Source organism: Syzygium oleosum, unplaced genomic scaffold, assembly GCF_021117445.2.
Source record: "Syzygium oleosum isolate NSW1041296 unplaced genomic scaffold, Sole_v2.1 Sole_v2.11, whole genome shotgun sequence".
NCBI lineage: Eukaryota > Viridiplantae > Streptophyta > Magnoliopsida > Myrtales > Myrtaceae > Syzygium > Syzygium oleosum.
Window position 1 is genome coordinate 11,946,621 of NW_026607495.1, and position 21,683 is coordinate 11,968,303.

Consider the following 21,683-nt stretch of genomic DNA (forward strand, 5'->3'; position numbering starts at 1 on the left):
GCATCTGAATAACTTCTGCTTCTGCATCTGCATCTGAATAACTTCTGCGTCTGAATCTCAGAACCTAGATTATGTGGGTCTTCAAAAACATACTTGACAGTTTGTAAAGTCTGAATAATTTCCTTCTGAGTTTCCAGAACATAAATACCTGGAATAAATTAGTTCAGAATAAGTATCAGACTTATAATTATGTGGAAGGTTTCGTCAACTTCAAAATTAATAGGAGTTTTCCTCTATAGTATCCATGTTGTCTGAGTAGCCGGAATCGAAGGGAAGCGGCATAGGGATTGTGCGAAAGCTGAGCATCTCCAGCGTTGTTATAGATGGAACTAAGAGCGTTTTTTATCTCCGTCTGGAAATGGTATCCTAGTCCTAGTCATTGAACTGCGTCAATGAACTCGAGCTTGGCCACCTGGTTCGTCTCCCAATCGAATAGACCCCTGACTTCTTCCATCAACCTTTGGACTTGCTCGGTATATTTATCCTCCTAGGCATGTGAAAAATTCAGAAAATTGAGATCTTAATCAAAGTTGATGCACACGTAGAGTTGAATATTGCCTCTCGTATTGAAACAGATTGATTCTCATTTTATTTGCAAACACATTTGAGAAGGAATTGTTGTGCTCGTGCCTATATGCTGAGAATATGCCATTTTGACCAGGTTTATTGATATCTCTTACAGAATATTGTTGGGGTTGGTCGTATATATAATAGAGTGGCAGTGGATGAATGTGTAAATTCTTATTACATAGCTCCAATGTCGTATATAAAGCATATGCAAAAGTACACGAGAAGCATACATCCTTATATCTAATTCAAAATACAGTTTTCTTTTGTTTCTATTTCCTTTTGGGTGTTGTGGACTCTATCTACGATCCACAACTTATGTTGTTTTTGTTCTCAACATGGTCCTTGAACTCGAAACTTGTACCGAGTTTTCCACATCATACTTTCAGCTAGCATCGGCACGCGCATGAGCTTCAATTTGCCAGAACCATAGACCATGAAATTTGATGGGAAATTTCCACTAGTTTAAGGACAAAATTGGAAAAGGAATACAAATTCAGGATCAAATGTGAAACGTTTTCCATAGAACCCAGCCAGGCTGGGTATTATGCTGAACCAAAAAGCAATCATTACCGTGTAATCTACGGTGAGTGACTGTAGAAACCCATAGTCCCACACATTAGGTTTCCAATTCGCCGAACGTCTCACAGTCTCTTGATTTTCAATCGTCAAGGCACATGTCGCAGATTTAGCGCCGGCGGAGGAGAAGGAGGAGCAGCGAGGGTGTCTGAAGAATGAGAGAGAGGGTTGGCTATGGCTGATCGAGGAGGGGACGAAGCTTGTGAACAAAGCAGGAAGAGCCATTGCGAAATTTCCTGCAATCTTTTAGTGGGCTAACCACCCTTTATATAGGCGTTGTTGTTGAGCACCGGTCGTGGAAAAAGTTTATAGCCTTCGACATGCGATTATTGATTTGCAGAAACAAGTATCTTGTGCTTTGGAATTACTCAAAAAATCTCTAATGATCCCACGCATGCATTCAAATATCATCGCAATTACAAAACTCTATACATCTTTCGACTAGAATGTTTATCTAAATTGAGACAATAAAACCGGTTGTCTCCTAATAAAAGGAAATTAGCAAAGTAGTAGACAAATTAGAAATAGTTTGAAGGCCAAATATCATGAAAAGACTCGAACTTTTTACTATTTTCTTAATACAAAACAGGAAAAATTTATTTAAAAAATTATAAACCTATTGTATGGCGCTATTTCAGTATTAAAATTGTCAATTTGGCTAATTTTTTTGTCAAAATTTGGCTAATTTTATGTTAGGATTTTTTACGATTTTCTATTTTAGTACTCCTGGCTAATATAGGTTGGAAGTCGCTGACGTGGCTGTCATTGTCCTACATTTGTAATTTTTTTTAGGTTTTCTTATCTTTTTATAATTTTTTTTAATGTTGCGTAGGACATCGTCGAGGCCCTATTGGCCTCTGCTGGCCCTTTTAGGAAGATGAACAGTGGAAAAGAAAATAAAAGAAACAAAAAAAATTATGAAAAATACCAAAATTTAAAAAATTGCAAAAAAATCGTCCACGTTAGCGTTGGTCGTACCATGTAGGACGGCCAGCGCTGATTGGATGGCCACGTTATTTATTTTTGGCCAAAATAGACTACATTAAAAAATCATCAAAAGTTTTAAAACTAAAACGGCCTAATATCCAAAAAAACCCCAAACTTTAGCCTTTGTCCCAATTATATCCTAAACTTTTTTTTGTCCCATAAAAAACCCCAAACTTTTACTTTTGTCCCAAATCTACCACCGTTAACTTTTCCGTCCAATATTACCGTTAATAATTATTTTAATATTTATTTTTTCGAATTTTTTTTTATTTTTTTATTTTTTCTTTTCTTTTCTTTTTCCTTTCCTTTTCTTTTTTTTTTCCCTTCACCTTCAACCTCTGGCCGGTGGCCGGCCGGCCGACCGGCGGGGGGGCCGACGAGGCTCGACCTCGCCGGTGTTAGGGCGAGGTCGGCCTCGCCCGCCTCGGCGAGGTTCGTCCTCGCCGTGGTCGGCGAGGCTCGAACTCACCGGCAGGCGGCGAGGGCGAGCCCCGCCGGCCGTGGCGAGACGAGGCCGGCGCGGGGCTCGCCCTCGCCAGCCACGGCGAGGACGAACCTTGCCGGGGCGGGCGAGGTTCGTCCTTATCGTGGCCAACGAGGCTCGAACTCGCCGGCTACTTGCGAGGGCGAGCTCGCGAGGACGAGGCCGACAGGGCCGAGCCCTCGCTAGCCACGGCGAGGACGAACCTCGCCGGGGGCGGGCGAGGTTGACCTCGCCCAACGCCAGCGAGGTGGAGCCTCGCCCGCCCCTGGCAAGGTTCGTCCTCGCCGTGGCTGGCGAGGCTTGGTCCCGTCGACTAGTGGCGAGGTCGAGCCTCGTCGCGGCCGGCGAGGACGAGGCCGACGGGACTGAGCCCTCGCAGGCGTTGGGCGAGGCCGAGCCTCGCTAGATGTCACGCCCCGCACCCTACGAGCGCGCGATCACCCCTCGATGGTCGATCATTGAACGCGACGTCCCAGGACGCGTCGCCGACCCAAACGAACTACGCAAGCGGAAGCAAAATAAAACAACCCGGACAATAAAATATGACGAAGGGATAGCACAAAACAATAATTCCAAATACACAACATCAAAACGGAGTAGTGGTTTGGATATCCTACTTCACTATACAAAAGAGGGGCACACAAAAATATGGGGCAACTTGACCCGTTCTCCACTCCCGAGATACCCTGGTGGCGTCTCCAGTCAATCACTGTCGCAGATCTGAAAATGGTTATATAATAACCGTGAGAACGAGTCTCAATAAGCAACCCCCTAGACCCCACATAGGCCAATGCGTACCCAGACAAGTCGTACATGCAATCTACCCCATAACATATAAAATAAAATCGCATCCTTATACTTAACTCACCATCGAACCCATGCTAACACTGCACGTTAGTCATAACATGGTAATGCAGTAATAGTAACTAAATAGCACATCGCAATTGCTCAAACGCCAACCACACTTGCACGCAATTCATCTTACTAATTCGACCACACATTCAACCAGCCAATTCAATCACACTCAACCAGACATTTCAATCACACTCAAATCGCATGCGTGGCCGAACATCTTTCTCACGACCCGCGCCACTGCCCCTCAGGTCCATTCTCACTGCCCGCGCCACTGCGCCTCAGGCCCATCTGGCACACCGGCCATTCATGCTTTCACACGGACCGCCGTCAACACGTCCCAAGTCCGTAGCCCTCCGATCAATTCGGGCTCAATTCTAATGACCGACGTAAACACGTCCCGGTCCAACACACCTTTAACGGGCCACCGTCAACACGTCTCAAGCCCGCATCCAATTGGCACACCGGCCATTCATGCCTTCACACGGACCGCCGTCAACACGTCCCAAGTCCGTAGCCCTCCGATCAATCCGGGCTTGTCTCATGCACATGCACCACAACACAATTCAAAATTCTCACAAGCCGTACTAATCAAACTCAAGGCATGCTCACCACAATATTCCACCAACCCGACCTTCAAGTCGGTCACATTCAGCTGTCAATTCCACTCACAACCGCCACGATAAGCCAATCATTGACTCACCACAATAGCCACAAATATGCACCCACATTCATCCCAATTTCAAATCACAAGCTCACGATTCCGACATTCAAGTCAACACATTCAATTAATCCAATTCACCCACAAGCGCCACGACAATTCAGTCATGCTATTTATCTCAGTCAATCACCAAATTAACCACACAATTACTACCACAATAATTCACAAATTGAGCACAATCAGTCAAATTAGCCCACTCCTAATTTAATTCCTAATCGGTACCAAGCACATCCTAAACAAGTCTAAAAATACCCATAGTCCTAAATAAGGAATAGGAGGTCACTTACTTCAATTTGGCTCGGGAAAAACCCGCACGGGCTCAAAACGGGCCGGATGAACAGTAATGGCGAGGGCGCGATGGGCGCAGGGCTCGGCCACGGCTTGGCACACGGCCCGGCGACTCGGCCACGGCCCGGGGCAGTCCAGCCACGGCCTGGGCACGCTCGGGCTGGCTGGGCAGCGGCTAGGCTAGCTCGGCCATGGCTCGGGACGCTCGGGCGACGACGACAACAACGGCGGTTGGACTGGTCCCGGCGAGCACAGCGGCTGCAAGTGGCTGGGCAAGGTTGCCGGGGGCCGGGTGGTGGCGGACGGAGCAGCGGCAGAGACCGGAACGGCGGCGCGCAGCGGCTGGCCGAGGCGGCGCCGGAGAGAGCCCAAAACAGGGAAGGCGTCGGGGAGGATGAAAAATAGGGGAATGGGAGGTGGCGGCGGCCGGGGAGCGGCGGGTCGGCGGAGGTGGGCGAGGAGAGGCCCGGGTGGCGAGAGGCGAGAGCGGCCGCACGCGGCGGCGGCGAAGCCTGGAGCCCAAACAGGGGAAAGCAGGGAAGAAAGAAACAGGGGAAGAGGAGGTCGCGCGGTGGCCGGAGGCGGCACGGCGGCGTCTCGGGTGGCCGGGCGATGGAGGACAAGCCGGCGGACGGCTGGACGACGCCGGACCGTGGCGGATGCAGCGGTAAGCTGCTGCTCATGTGCAACGCGGGCAGGACCGGCGACAGGCGAGCAAGGCCAGTGAGCGGCGGTCGCGGGCGACGAGCGGCGGCGCGGCTCAGTCGGGCGACGGTGGCGCGAGGTGAACGGCAGACGGTGGCTCGGCTGGTCCTGGTGAGCAGCAAGCAGGAGGCCAGAGCAGTCGCGACCGAAAGAGAAGACCCACGGAGAAGAAGAAGAAGAGAGGAAGAAAAGAAAAGAAGAAGAAAGAAAGAAAAGGAAGAGAGAGAGAGAGAGGAGTGGATGGGTCTGACAAGGGGGGACAGACGTGCGAAGGGGGTAAAGTGACCGGAGAGAGAGAAAGAGAGAGAGAAAAAGAGAGAGAGAGACGCGAAATAAATAAATAAAGATTCAAATAATAATTGCGATCCGATGGCCCATATTTAAAACTGAAAACGATCTAAAGGTCCAAATTAATCCTAGAATATAATAAGGGACAAAAGCCAAATTAATTAAATCAAACTACCACGAGGGAGGTCTACTAGTCCAAATTCGCACCCGGTCAAAAATCCACTTTTCAGATATTTCGAGCAATCTCGAGGCTGACCACAATAATATCGACACCGTCCAATTAAATTCATCCCGAAACTCCGAGAAATTCGACACCAAAGTTTGGGCTCTAAATAACGGCAAAATTCGATCGAATGCGATTCTAGCGAAATCTCAAATTTAAAACAATAACCGGGAGTGATTAGTTCCCGGGCGAGATTTTACTATAAGCACATTGACGAATTACACGTTTTATAAATCCCAAAAATGGGCCGAAATTCAGAATGTCACAACTCTTCCCCCCTTACAAAAATTTCGTCCTCGAAATTTACAATCTAACCCAGCTATCCAAATAAATGGGGGTACTGGTGTCGCATCAACTCTTCGCGTTCCCATGTCGCACCTTCGGTTCTATGGTGCTCCCAAATCACCTTGACCGTTTCAACTGACTGCTGAGCCAACTCGGGACCCGTGATACTCTTCTCACCCATTTCATCCCAACAAACCGGCGTTCTACAAGCTCTGCCATACAACGCTTCAAACAGGGCCATTCCGATACTCTGTTGATAGCTATTGTTGTAGGCAAATTCAACCAAATGCAACTGTTCCTCCCAGCTACCTTTAAAATCCAATACACATGCCCGTAGCATATCTTCTAAGGTCTGAATTGTCCTTTCAGACTGGCCATCCGTTTGGGGGTGATAGGCTGTGCTAAACTGTAACTTTGTCCCTAACGCCGTATGAAAACTTTTCCAAAAAGCGCCAGTGAATTTGGGATCACGGTCCGAGGTAATCGTCACTGGCACTACGTGCAAACGAACTATTTGTCGCACATAAATCTCGGCATACCTTTCTAAAGCGAAGTCCTTTCGCACTGGCAGGAAATGTGCTGACTTTGTCAACCGATCAACTATCACCCAAATCGAATCATGGCCCCTTTGACTCCTCGGTAATCCCATGACAAAGTCCATCGTGATGTGTTCCCATTTCCATTCGGGGATTTCCAATGGCTGCAACATTCCACCCGGCTTGCAATGTTGCGCCTTCACTTGTTGGCATGTTAAACACTTAGCCACATGCTTGGCCACGTCCACTTTCATGCCGTTCCACCAATAATGTTGCCGTAGGTTCTGACGCATTTTCGTACTACCTGGGTGAATATTGTAATTACTACGGTGAGCTTTTGACAAAATCTCCTCCTTAAGCTCTGCATTATAGGGTACACACAACTGTCCACAAAACTTCAGTATCCCATCCTCGGATACCTGAAAGTCCGATTTCCTTTTTGTGACATCGATACTCAGAATCTTTTGAATCTCTGGGTCCGTCGACTGTAAGGCCTTGATCTTAGTCTGAATTTCTGGCTCAATCCTTAATGCGGCAAGTAGACTTGAGACCCGACTCACCTCAAACTTAAATTTCGAATCCCGAATTCCCCCCCAACAGAGTCCATTCCTTGACCATTATATGCGCGACGTTCGATTTCCGGCTCAGTACATCTGCTACTCTGTTAGCCTTTCCGGGATGATACATAATCTCGCAGTCATAGTCCTTAAGGAGTTCCATCCAATGGCGCTGTCTCATGTTCAATTCCTTATGGGAGAACAAGTACCTTAAACTTTGATGGTCCATATAAATCTGAAATTAGTGTCTCCAAATCTTAAGAGCGAAAATAATCGCGGCCAACTCCAAGTCATGCGTCGGATAATTCTGCTCATGTGGCCTCAATTGTCGCGATGCGTATGCCACTACTCTTCTGTGTTGTATTAGCACGCATCCCAATCCTCTTAACGACGCGTCACTATAAATCTCATATCCTTCCGGACCTGATGGGATCGTCAACACTGGCGCCTGTCGTCAACCTCTGTTTTAATTCTTGGAAGCTCCTTTCGCACTTATCCGTCCATTCAAACCTCGTCTCCTTCTTTAATAACCGCGTCAACGGCGTTGCTAATGCCGAAAACTTTTCCACGAAGCGTCTATAATAACTTGCCAGGCCCAAGAAGCTCCGAATCTCGGTTACTGTTGTCGACATCGGCCAATTCGTGACGGCTTCAATCTTTGTCGGGTCCACTGCAATTCCTTCTCCGGATACCACATGTCCTAAAAATGCCACTCGATGAAGCCAGAACTCACACTTGCTGAACTTAGCGTAGAGCGCATGTTCCCTTAGGGTCTGTAGAACCTTTTCCAAATGTACCTCATGCTCGGCGGAACTCTTCAAATACACCAGAATATCATCTATGAACACGATCACAAACTGATCCAGAAATTCCTTGAATACCCGATTTATTAAATCCATAAAAGCTGCAGGGGCGTTCGTCAGTACAAACGGCATTATCGTAAACTCATAGTGCTCATACCTCGTCCTAAATGCCGACTTCGGCACGTCCTCCTTCTTGATCCTCAATTGGTGATAGCCAGTCCTCAAATCGATCTTAGAAAACACTGACGCCCCTTGCAACTGATCAAAAAGGTCATCAATCCGAGACAACGGGTACTTATTGTTAATAGTCACCTGATTCAGTTGTCTATAGTCAATGCACAACCTTAATGATCCATCCTTTTTCCTCACGAACAACACTAGCGCTCCCCATGGAGACGCACTAGGCGAATAACACCTTTATCCAATAACTCTTGCGTTTGGACCTTCAATAACTTCAATTCCGATAATGACATCCTATAGGGCACTTTCAAAATCGGTTTTATCCCTGGGGCTAATTCAACCACAAACTCCACTTCTCTATCAGGTGGCAATCCCGGCAATTCCTGAGTAAAGACATCGGGAAGATTACACACCTCGGCTATGTCCTCTAGCCTTGACTCCTTAACCAACGAGTTAATCACAAGATAGTTATCTTTCCACACCTCAAAGACAATGCTTAATCCATCCAATTTCAATCCAACAGTCTCCCAAATTAAATTACCCCGGTTCTTTACAAAATCCGAAATTTCCAAGCATAACTCATCCTTCCAAACTCGTCCAAGAATGTCCTTAGTAAATAAGAAATCCTCAAAATGATTGCGCCTATTCACCATAAGTGATTATAAGTCTTACATGACCATTCAAGTAATAACTTCAAAATCATCTCCTATTGTACCCAATACCATCTCATAACGCATCTAGACTTTCAAGGCACATCCTTCACTTCTTTCTCAGCCACAACATACACTTTTCCTTACGTCCTTAGCCGATTCTGATTAATCTGCGGGGCAGCTCTCGCTTAATGTCCTACCTGCGGTCGCTGCGATTGCATCAGTGACCTAACCTGTCGGTTCAACAATTTCTCACTTGGTGGCCTTACTGTCCACATCCACAACATGCTCCACTTCTACCTTGGCAATAGTCATTCCTATACCCCTTATTGAATCGGTTTTCCAAAATTCTTTCTTACTAAAGGGACAAATCTTCGATTCTCTATCATAGGCTTCTTTCCAAAGTTCCTATTGTCCCTAGCCGGCGCGTACCGCGATCCAGAAGCGGCAGCCCTTTCAATCATATCCGTGTCAATCATCGAGCTCTCTCATACAACTCATTGTAATCCCTTAAGACTCAAAAGTACTAATTGATTGCGGACTTTTGGTTCCAATCCATCTCGAAACCTCCTTGTCCTATCCACATGGTCCTTGACTATCCTTGGTGCGTACTTAGACAACCTTACAAACTCGACCTCGTACTGATTGGCTGACATCCGATTTTAGCGAAGCCGAAGAAACTATGTCATCTTCTGTCCTTACGCACTCTCTACAAGTACTTCTCGTTAAAGACTTCAATAACGACACCCCGGTTTAGAAAATATGCCCTCTGAAATATCCTACTTCGGGGGTCCTCTTATCAATCACTTGCATTTCCTTGGAGTTGATATACAGCCAGGGTCACTTTCTCCTCATCAGTGCACCCGAATACCTCAAAAGACTTTTTCTAAGTCCTCTATCCAAAGTAATGTAGCCTCAGGGTCACTTTTCCCATCGAACCTTGCAGGTTTAAATTTCAAAAATTTTCTAACCAGCTGACGCATCTATCTGACTGCATTAACTTGCCATTGACCTTGATTCCCGACATTTCCATTATGCCCATGATTCCCGTCATTTCCATTAGCGGCGGCAACAGCGGCCTCAACATCAGTAGCAACAGTCGCATTTCGCTCCTCAGTCTGTCTTCCCATTAAAATTTCAACTTCCTCGAGTGCCCTCAAAATCTCATCCCATCTGGGATCTCTCACAACTCTAACTTGCGGACTTACACGACCTCGACCTTCACCTCGACCTCGGCTACTCTTACTCACAGGGTTCACACCACCCACTTACCTGCTATAATTCCCCTTGGGAATTAAAGACCTAGGCCAACTATTCCGGTCTAAGTTATAGACAGTGAATCACAACAATTCACTAAGCAGGCAGTCAATCACAACACCACTCAATCACAAAGAACAGGGATCGTACACTAACCTCAAGTCCTGACACACCTGCATTTCACGGATTATCACATAATACCACTCAGCAATCACAATCACACAGTCTGGGGTACGCATGTCACACAAGTCTCCCTAACTAGCTACCCCAAAGTCATCGCTCCTTATCACTCCAGGTTTCGACCAACTTGGATCGAGCTGACCTTGCTCTGATACCAAATCAACCAGGATGTCACGCCCCGCACCCTACGAGCGCGCGATCACCCCTCGATGGTCGATCATTGAACGCGACGTCCGAGGACACGTCACCGACCCAAACGAACTACGCAAGCGGAAGCGAAATAAAACAACCCGGACAATAAAATGTGATGAAGGGATAGCACAAAACAATAATTCCAAATACACAACATCAAAACGGAGTAGTGGTTTGGATATCCTACTTCACTATACAAAAGAGGGGCACACAAAAATATGGGGCAACTTGACCCGTTCTCCACTCCCGAGATACCCTGATGGCGTCTCCAGTCAATCACTGTCGCAGATCTGAAAATGGTTATATAATAACCGTGAGAACGAGTCTCAATAAGCAACCCTCTATACCCCACATAGGCCAATGCGTATCCAGACAAGTCGTACATGCAATCTACCCCATAACATATAAAATAAAATCGCATCCTTATACTTACCTCACCATCGAACCCATGCTAACACTGCACGTTAGTCATAACATGGTAATGTAGTAATAGTAACTAAATAGCACATCGCAATTGCTCAAACGCCAACCACACTTGCACGCAATTCATCTTACTAATTCGACCACACATTCAACCAGCCAATTCAATCACACTCAAATCGCATGCGTGGCCGAACATCTTTCTCACGACCCGCGCCACTGCGCCTCAGGTCCATTCTCACTGCCCGCGCCACTGCGCTTCAGGCCCATCTGGCACACCGGCCATTCATGCTTTCACACGGACCGCCTTCAACACGTCCCAAGTCCGTAGCCCTCCGATCAATCCGGGCTCAATTCTATTGACCGACGTAAACACGTCCCGGTCCGACACACCTTTAACGGGCCACCGTCAACACGTCTCAAGCCCGCATCCATTTGGTACACCGGCCATTCATGCCTTCACACGGACCGCCGTCAACACGTCCCAAGTCCGTAGCCCTCCGATCAATCCGGGCTTGTCTCATGCACATGCACCACAACACAATTCAAAATTCTCACAAGCCGTACTAATCAAACTCAAGGCATTTTCACCACAATATTCCACTAACCCGACCTTCAAGTCGGTCACATTCAGCTGTCAATTCCACTCACAACCGCCACGATAAGCCAATCATTGACTCACCACAATAGCCACAAATATGCACCCACATTCATCCCAATTTCAAATCACAAGCTCACGATTCCGACATTCAAGTCAACACATTCAATTAATCCAATTCACCCACAAGCGTCACGACAATTCAGTCATGCTATTTATCTCAGTCAATCACTAAATTAACCACACAATTACCGCCACAATAATTCACAAATTGAGCACAATCAGTCAAATTAGCCCACGCCTAATTTAATTCCTAACTCGGTACCAAGCACATCCTAAACAAGTCTAAAAATACCCATAGTCCTAAATAAGGAATAGCAGGTCACTTACTTCAATTTGGCTCGGGAAAAACCCGCACGAGCTCAAAACGGGCCGGATGAACAGTAACAGCCAGGGCGCGATGGGCCCGGGGCTCGGCCACGACTTGGCACACGGCCTAGCGACTCGGCCACGGCCCGGGGTAGTCCAGCCACGGCCTGGGCACGCTCGGGCTGGCTGGGCAGCGGCTAGGCGAGCTCGGCCACGGCTCGGGACGCTCGGGCGACGACAACAACAACGGCGGTTGGACTGGTGCCGGCGAGCACAGCGGCTGCAAGTGGCTGGGCAAGGTCGCCGTGGTCGGGTTGTGACGCCCCGACCTCGGGGTCATTAACGTGACGTCCCGTTCATTATTATCTTTCATAATACACAAGCGGAAGCATTTCTCGGGATAATCACGTTAAAAACAACAGCGGGATTAAGAAAAACAGCATCATGAGCAAACCTTATGTTCACAGTGCATGCAAACATGTTTTAACAAGCCCTTCGGGCCATGGCAAATAACACGTTTTTCATAGCCGACTACAAATGGCAAAACTTGACTTGGGTTATCCTATACCCACTATGGCTTCTCACTACTCGCTTCTTCACCTCCACCGCGGTCCCGTCCGCCTGGCCATCTCACATCCCACCCGTGGCTTTATCCCGGAGCCGGCCCGCCCTGAGGCACCAAGTCCGTTAGGCCCTCATCGAACGTCTCAAGCGTCGTGATTCGACGGTAGGCGCGTTCTTTACTGACATCTATCACGGTGAGCACTTCGGCTCTCTGCTCCACGGGATTGCCAACGCGGGGCTGGGGGAGACGCCATCCTACGGACCTGAAAAAGGGGAAAACAACGGGGGATGAGTCGGGGAGACTCAGCAAGTAAACCTACTAATATCAAGCGAGGACGAGGGGATCGCCATTAGCACAAGTCAGCCGTTACCGCACCCGCATCAATGGCAGATCAATAGCAAAGTTCATACAAGAGAACATCAAGCATGGCTATAACATGTGCACCTTGCCATCCAAGTCTCGGTTCTATCTCCAAAACAAACGTCAAACATGAAACATGATTAAATCGAGAAATGAACCAACCACAACCAACCAAATGACCGAGAAACGGTCCAAGCAAACCGTGTCACAACGTATCACAACTTTCTTTCCCGATATTAGGAAGTTTACTTGCTCTTAACGAAACCAGAACTAGAGAGTAGAAAATGGATGGGAAAGACGACGGCCTCGGGATCTCGGCAACTCACGGTGTCGACCCCTTTCTTTTCTTTCCCTTGACTTTCTCTCTCTCGGTTTTCTCTCTCTTTCTTTCTCTTTCTCTCTCTATTTCGGCTCTTTCTCTCTCTCCCTATCTCGGCACTCTCTCTCTCTCTCTCTCTTGCCGCTTTGTGTGTGTGAGAGTGGGTGTGTCATTTTCTACCTAATGGCTTCTATTTATAGAGGAATTGGCTTGGCTAAGAAGTCAATGATGTAAGCGCACGTGTCACGTGGGGGTGTGAGGTAAGCGTACGCATCATCAAAGTACGTGGTAAGCGCACGTGTCATCCAAAAAGTCATAATGGCCCATTTATTCTTCCTTTCTCTCTCCTCACTCATTGGCCGTGACTTCCTCTCTCTCTCCCCCCTTCCTTGCCGTGGCCTCCTCTTTCCTCTTGGCCAATACTTGATGACCAAGCTTCATAATTGGCTTCATAAATGCTTGTGGAAAAAGAAGACCAAGCATTAATTACAAGCAATAATGAAGGGGATAAGGTTTGACTTTGTCAAACTTTCTAGGGTCTTCTCCAATCAAAGTATAAAATATCTCATTTGAAAGCTCAGAACGTGTACTTTAAATCACCAGAAGACACCAAGTCCAAATTCCAACGTTCTCGTATAGAAAATGCCGAATCTTTGAAATCTGACAAAACCGGACAGTTTTGCAATGTTTACAAAATTGGACTTAAAAACATAGTAAATGAACTCCGAAAATTCTCAAATTCGGATATGTCATAAACAAGATCTTAACAAACATTTTTTATGAAGAATACTAAATCTGAATCTCTCTGTAAACACTATTTTTAGTAGCTCGAAGACAGACTAAAAACAGATCACTGGAACAGAATTCGTGTTTCTCAAAGTAAGCTCTGTCCAGAATCCAAATCATCTTATAAAATTCCCAAATTTATACACTTTATAGAAAAGGAAGTTCTCAACAACTTTCGTGAAGGAAACTTTTCCAAAATCGGCCCAGAAAAGCTTGTAGAAAATAAATACGGTGTGAACATCACCGAAATACCCATTCTGGGCAGTTTCACACGGTCCGAAAATCAGTCCATCGTACTACTCATATCAACTCCAAAAATTCTGAAATTAAAGTATGTAAAACTTCAAGATGTTTGGAATAACTTTCAAGAAGGAAGTATTCTGAAATTCGGATCACAAAAGTCTCCCCAAAAATAACAAAAAGAAGGGATACAAAGGATCCGAAACTGGGTTTTCCAAAACAAGAGAAAACAATTTAGTTCCGATTGGAAAACCATCAAACTTAAACCATAGCCAACTCCCAGGGACTAAAATTGAGGATAATACAATTTACCTGCGGCTTCCCAGGCCCAAATCGGGATGTGACAATTCTCCCCCTCTAACAAAATTTCGTCCTCGAAATTTAAAACGTACCTGGGATTTAACTTACCTTTCCTTTCGAAGTGTGACGCACCCCTCATTAGTGACACCTTTGGAAAGACATAGTCGCCTACCTGAAACTTAAGCGATTTCTGGCCCTTGTCAGCCTAATTCTTTTACCGACTTGTGCCGTCCTAAGTTTTTCTCTACTTATCTGGACAGCATCTAAGGTGAGCGGGACTAGCTCTGGACCCCTGACCTTCTTTTCCCGACCTCGTTCCAATAGACCGGAGTTCTGCAAGCTCGACCGTATAATGCCTCGAATGGTGCCATCTTGATGCTTTGCTGATAACCGTTATTACAGTTGGATTCTACCTTCCTTTCTAAAGGTAGCCTTGTTTAGCTTTTTCGGAAAACGTCGAAAATTTTTCTTTATGGAGCATCTTCTAGCTTTGGCTTCCCACGCTTCCGCTGCGCCACTCTGATTTATCTTTTACCATCCTTAAATATTTCTTATGCTTGCTTGCTTGGTTTTTTTTGATACATTGAAACGTCGTACATAAATACTATGATAAAATAGTACAAGTACAGTTCCGATCACCCGATTTATCAAGTCTCCGTAATAACATTCTTGGAGTTTTCCGCTTCCTCTTGAGTAATTGCATAAATCCTTCCTTGAGCTGGAGGACGATTATCATGCGGTGGAACTTCTTTTTGTTGCATCACCAGTGGTTGTTGTGACTGCTTCACTTGCTGTCGTTGCGGGCAGTCCTTTATGCGGTGGCCTTGTTGACCACAGCCGAAACATGCTCCCGTTTGTTTTGGACACGGAGCATTTCCATGAAACCTTCCGCAAGTATGGCACGCATCGCCTGCAGTGGAAATTGGCTTCTGATTTTTTATCTTCTTGTTGGGAGTGGAGAAATGGTTTTCTCCCGACATCGGTCTCTTGTCATGATGCTGGTTGGATTGAGAAGCCGGATGATGAGGCTTTCCTTGGTTAGTCGCCGTGGCAGCTCGTTCCAGGGACTCTTTCTCCACCAGCTGCGCGCGTTCATACAGCTCGTTGTAATCCTTGAGGTTCAGCGGCACCAACTGTCTCCGGATGTCTGGTTTCAAACCGTCTCGGAATCTTTTTGCCCTTTCCACTGGATCTTCAATAAGTTTAAGGGCGTACCTTGACAGTTGAGCGAACCTTGCTTCGTACTGGTCCACCGTCATGTTGTTCTGTTGAAGTTGCAAGAATTCCTTCATCTTTCGGTCGCAAGCACATTCGGAAAAATACTTTCCGTTGAATGCTTCAATGAAAGCATTCCAGTTGACAGCAGCATTTTCTGGGAACACGATTTCCTTGGTCGCTTTCCACCAATAGCTGGCATTACCTTGCAGTTGATAGGCTGCTAAGGTAACTTTCTCTTCCTCGGAACATCTCAAAAGCTCAAATGCCTTCTGGAGTTCATCGATCCAGGATTCCGCTTCTTCGGGATCTCCAGTTCCGACAAACTTCGGGGGTTGGAGCTTCAGGAATTGCTCGACCAATCTGTGCATCGTACGGCCACCATTTCCATTTCCATTTGCTGCCACATTCTCAGCATTAGGCATTCGTTGTTGGGCCTGCTGTCCCAACAGTTCTCCTACGGTCGCCAGAGCCTGCAGAATTCCGTCTATTCGGGGGTCTTGATTTGACTTCCCCTTCGAGGTCGAGGTCGCAGTCGGGTTCCGAGCACTCATATTGGTATTCTAAGGGGTCTTTCTACAACACAAGAATAGGTCAGTGGTCACAAACAAATATTAGCACACAACCTATTCAACCACAATCAATCATTCACATGCGCAGGGGTGTTTCCTAGCTAACTACCCCAACTTCAGCGCACCTTATCACTCATGGTCTTTATTTTCGCTTGGATTTTAGAATCGTTCTCCCCCATTCAGTGCATAGTTCGGTTTCTTCCTCTCTTACCCATCATCCTAGAAGCTTGCCAGGAGCCGCTCTTTGTTCAGGTCTTCAACCCCGGCGATCACTCTTGCTAGAAGCCGCACCTTGATCAGGCCTCATGCCCCGGCGTCCACTTCCTAGCCAAGAGCCGCTCCTTGATCAGGTTCTACCTCGGCGACCACTCCCCGCCCTCATTGGATCGGGTCCTTTCAGGATTCCACAGCCTCTTCTTGGCTCAACACCGAACTTGCACTTACTGGAGGGGAACCTGCTCTGATACCAAATTAGACTGTGACGCCCCGACCTCGGGGTCATTAACGTGACGTCCCGTTCATTATTATCTTTCATAATACACAAGCGGAAGCATTTCTCGGGATAATCACGTTAAAAACAACAGCGGGATTAAGAAAAACAGCATCATGAGCAAACCTTATGTTCACAGTGCATGCAAACATGTTTTAACAAGCCCTTCGGGCCATGGCAAATAACACGTTTTTCATAGCCGACCACAAATGGCAAAACTTGACTTGGGTTATCCTATACCCACTATGGCTTCTCACTACTCGCTTCTTCACCTCCACCGCGGTCCCGTCCGCCTGGCCATCTCACATCCCACCCGTGGCTTTATCCCGGAGCCGGCCCGCCCTGAGGCACCAAGTCCGTTAGGCCCTCATCGAACGTCTCAAGCGTCGTGATTCGACGGTAGGCGCGTTCTTTACTGACATCTATCACGGTGAGCACTTCGGCTCTCTGCTCCACGGGATTGCCAACGCGGGCTGGGGGAGACGCCATCCTACGGACCTGAAAAAGGGGAAAACAACGGGGGATGAGTCGGGGAGACTCAGCAAGTAAACCTACTAATATCAAGCGAGGACGAGGGGATCGCCATTAGCACAAGTCAGCCGTTACCGCACCCGCATCAATGGCAGATCAATAGCAAAGTTCATACAAGAGAACATCAAGCATGGATATAACATGTGCACCTTGCCATCCAAGTCTCGGTTCTATCTCCAAAACAAACGTCAAACATGAAACATGATTAAATCGAGAAATGAACCAACCACAACCAACCAAATGACCGAGAAACGGTCCAAGCAAACCGTATCACAACGTATCACAACTTCCTTTCCCGATATTAGGAAGTTTACTTGCTCTTAACGAAACCAGAACTAGAGAGTAGAAAATGGATGGGAAAGACGACGGCCTCGGGATCTCGGCAACTCACGGTGTCGACCCCTTTCTTTTCTTTCCCTTGACTTTCTCTCTCTCGGTTTTCTCTCTCTTTCTTTCTCTTTCTCTCTCTATTTCGGCTCTTTCTCTCTCTCCCTATCTCGGCACTCTCTCTCTCTCTCTCTCTTGCCGCTTTGTGTGTGTGAGAGTGGGTGTGTCATTTTCTACCTAATGGCTTCTATTTATAGAGGAATTGGCTTGGCTAAGAAGTCAATGATGTAAGCGCACGTGTCACGTGGGGGTGTGAGGTAAGCGTACGCATCATCAAAGTACGTGGTAAGCGCACGTGTCATCCAAAAAGTCATAATGGCCCATTTATTCTTCCTTTCTCTCTCCTCACTCATTGGCCGTGACTTCCTCTCTCTCTCCCCCCTTCCTTGCCGTGGCCTCCTCTTTCCTCTTGGCCAATACTTGATGACCAAGCTTCATAATTGGCTTCATAAATGCTTGTGGAAAAAGAAGACCAAGCATTAATTACAAGCAATAATGAAGGGGATAAGGTTTGACTTTGTCAAACTTTCTAGGGTCTTCTCCAATCAAAGTATAAAATATCTCATTTGAAAGCTCAGAACGTGTACTTTAAATCACCAGAAGACACCAAGTCCAAATTCCAACGTTCTCGTATAGAAAATGCCGAATCTTTGAAATCTGACAAAACCGGACAGTTTTGCACTGTTTACGAAATTGGACTTAAAAACATAGTAAATGAACTCCGAAAATTCTCAAATTCGGATATGTCATAAAGAAGATCTTAACAAACATTTTTTATGCAGAATACTAAATCTGAATCTCTCTGTAAACACTATTTTTAGTAGCTCGAAGACAGACTAAAAACAGATCACTGGAACAGAATTCGTGTTTCTCAAAGTAAGCTCTGTCCAGAATCCAAATCATCTTATAAAATTCCCAAATTTATACACTTTATAGAAAAGGAAGTTCTCAACAACTTTCGTGAAGGAAACTTTTCCAAAATCGGCCCAGAAAAGCTTGTAGAAAATAAATACGGTGTGAACATCACCGAAATACCCATTCTGGGCAGTTTCACACGGTCCGAAAATCAGTCCATCGTACCACTCATATCAACTCCAAAAATTCTGAAATTAAAGTATGTAAAAATTCAAGATGTTTGGAATAACTTTCAAGAAGGAAGTATTCTGAAATTCGGATCACAAAAGTCTCCCCAAAAATAACAAAAAGAAGGGATACAAAGGATCCGAAACTGGGTTTTCCAAAACAAGAGAAAACAATTTAGTTCCGATTGGAAAACCATCAAACTTAAACCATAGCCAACTCCCAGGGACTAAAATTGAGGATAATACAATTTACCTGCGGCTTCCCAGGCCCAAATCGGGATGTGACAATTCTCCCCCTCTAACAAAATTTCGTCCTCGAAATTTAAAACGTACCTGGGATTTAACTTACCTTTCCTTTCGAAGTGTGACGCACCCCTCATTAGTGACACCTTTGGAAAGACATAGTCGCCTACCTGAAACTTAAGCGATTTCTGGCCCTTGTCAGCCTAATTCTTTTACCGACTTGTGCCGTCCTAAGTTTTTCTCTACTTATCTGGACAGCATCTAAGGTGAGCGGGACTAGCTCTGGACCCCTGACCTTCTTTTCCCGACCTCGTTCCAATAGACCGGAGTTCTGCAAGCTCGACCGTATAATGCCTCGAATGGTGCCATCTTGATGCTTTGCTGATAACCGTTATTACAGTTGGATTCTACCTTCCTTTCTAAAGGTAGCCTTGTTTAGCTTTTTCGGAAAACGTCGAAAATTTTTCTTTATGGAGCATCTTCTAGCTTTGGCTTCCCACGCTTCCGCTGCGCCACTCTGATTTATCTTTTACCATCCTTAAATATTTCTTATGCTTGCTTGCTTGGTTTTTTTTGATACATTGAAACGTCGTACATAAATACTATGATAAAATAGTACAAGTACAGTTCCGATCACCCGATTTATCAAGTCTCCGTAATAACATTCTTGGAGTTTTCCGCTTCCTCTTGAGTAATTGCATAAATCCTTCCTTGAGCTGGAGGACGATTATCATGCGGTGGAACTTCTTTTTGTTGCATCACCAGTGGTTGTTGTGACTGCTTCACTTGCTGTCGTTGCGGGCAGTCCTTTATGCGGTGGCCTTGTTGACCACAGCCGAAACATGCTCCCGTTTGTTTTGGACACGGAGCATTTCCATGAAACCTTCCGCAAGTATGGCACGCATCGCCTGCAGTGGAAATTGGCTTCTGATTTTTTATCTTCTTGTTGGGAGTGGAGAAATGGTTTTCTCCCGACATCGGTCTCTTGTCATGATGCTGGTTGGATTGAGAAGCCGGATGATAAGGCTTTCCTTGGTTAGTCGCCGTGGCAGCTCGTTCCAGGGACTCTTTCTCCACCAGCTGCGCGCGTTCATACAGCTCGTTGTAATCCTTGAGGTTCAGCGGCACCAACTGTCTCCGGATGTCTGGTTTCAAACCGTCTCGGAATCTTTTTGCCCTTTCCACTGGATCTTCAATAAGTTTAAGGGCGTACCTTGACAGTTGAGCGAACCTTGCTTCGTACTGGTCCACCGTCATGTTGTTCTGTTGAAGTTGCAAGAATTCCTTCATCTTTCGGTCATGAGCACATTCGGAAAAATACTTTCCGTTGAATGCTTCAATGAAAGCATTCCAGGTTGACAAGCAGCATTTTCTCGGGAACACGATTTCCTTGGTCGCTTTCCACCAATAATACTGGCATTACCTTGCAGTTGATAGGCTGCTAAGGTAACTTTCTCTTCCTCGGAACATCTCAAAAGCTCAAATGCCTTCTGGAGTTCATCGATCCAGGATTCCGCTTCTTCGGGATCTCCAGTTCCGACAAACTTCGGGGGTTGGAGCTTCAGGAATTGCTCGACCAATCTGTGCATCGTACGGCCACCATTTCCATTTCCATTTGCTTTGCCACATTCTCAAGCATTAGGCATTCGTTGTTGGGCCCGCTGTCCCAACAGTTCTCCTACTTGTCGCGAGCCTCGGCATTCCGTCTATTCGGGGGTCTTGATTTGACTTCCCCTTCGAGGTCGAGGTCGCAGTCGGGTTCCGAGCACTCATATTGGTATTCTAAGGGGTCTTTCTACAACACAAGAATAGGTCAGTGGTCACAAACAAATATTAGCACACAACCTATTCAACCACAATCAATCATTCACATGCGCAGGGGTGTTTCCTAGCTAACTACCCCAACTTCAGCGCACCTTATCACTCCAGGTCTTTATTTTCGCTTGGATTTTAGAATCGTTCTCCCCCATTCAGTGCATCGTTCGGTTTCTTCCTCTCTTACCCATCATCCTAGAAGCTTGCCAGGAGCCGCTCTTTATTCAGGTCTTCAACCCCGGCGATCACTCTTGCTAGAAGCCGCACCTTGATCAGGCCTCATGCCCCGGCGTCCACTTCCTAGCCAAGAGCCGCTCCTTGATCAGGTTCTACCTCGGCGATCACTCCCCGCCCTCATTGGATCGGGTCCTTTCAGGATTCCACAGCCTCTTCTTGGCTCAACACCGAACTTGCACTTACTGGAGGGGAACCTGCTCTGATACCAAATTAGACTGTGACGCCCCGACCTCGGGGTCATTAACGTGACGTCCCGTTCATTATTATCTTTCATAATACACAAGCGGAAGCATTTCTCGGGATAATCACGTTAAAAACAACAGCGGGATTAAGAAAAACAGCATCATGAGCAAACCTTATTTCACAGTGCATGCAAACATGTTTTAACAAGCCCTTCGGGCCATGGCAAATAACACGTTTTTCATAGCCGACTACAAATGGCAAAACTTGACTTGGGTTATCCTATACCCACTATGGCTTCTCACTACTCGCTTCTTCACCTCCACCCCGGTCCCGTCCGCCTGGCCATCTCACATCCCACCCGTGGCTTTATCCCGGAGCCGGCCCGCCCTGAGGCACCAAGTCCGTTAGGCCCTCATCGAACGTCTCAAGCGTCGTGATTCGACGGTAGGCGCGTTCTTTACTGACATCTATCACGGTGAGCACTTCGGCTCTCTGCTCCACGGGATTGCCAACGCGGGCTGGGGGAGACGCCATCCTACGGACCTGAAAAAGGGGAAAACAACGGGGGATGAGTCGGGGAGACTCAGCAAGTAAACCTACTAATATCAAGCGAGGACGAGGGGATCATCATTAGCAC

At 46.6% G+C, this 21,683-nt stretch overlaps 2 protein-coding genes across 2 annotated transcripts in view; both read right to left on the reverse strand.

Moving 5' to 3' along the window:
* Positions 1-21,683, reverse strand: part of LOC115667037 ((+)-alpha-terpineol synthase-like) — a 60,331-nt gene that overhangs the window by 14,720 nt on the left and 23,928 nt on the right. The gene's annotated exons all lie outside the window — the stretch shown is intronic.
* On the reverse strand, positions 245-1,375 carry LOC130139215 (alpha-terpineol synthase, chloroplastic-like). The gene is made up of 2 exons (XM_056315707.1): positions 1,141-1,375; positions 245-487 (listed from the first exon to the last, which is right to left on the reverse strand). The coding sequence occupies exons 1-2, from the start codon at positions 1,369-1,371 to the stop codon at positions 377-379; spliced, it is 342 nt and encodes a 113-aa protein (XP_056171682.1). The 5' UTR covers positions 1,372-1,375; the 3' UTR covers positions 245-376.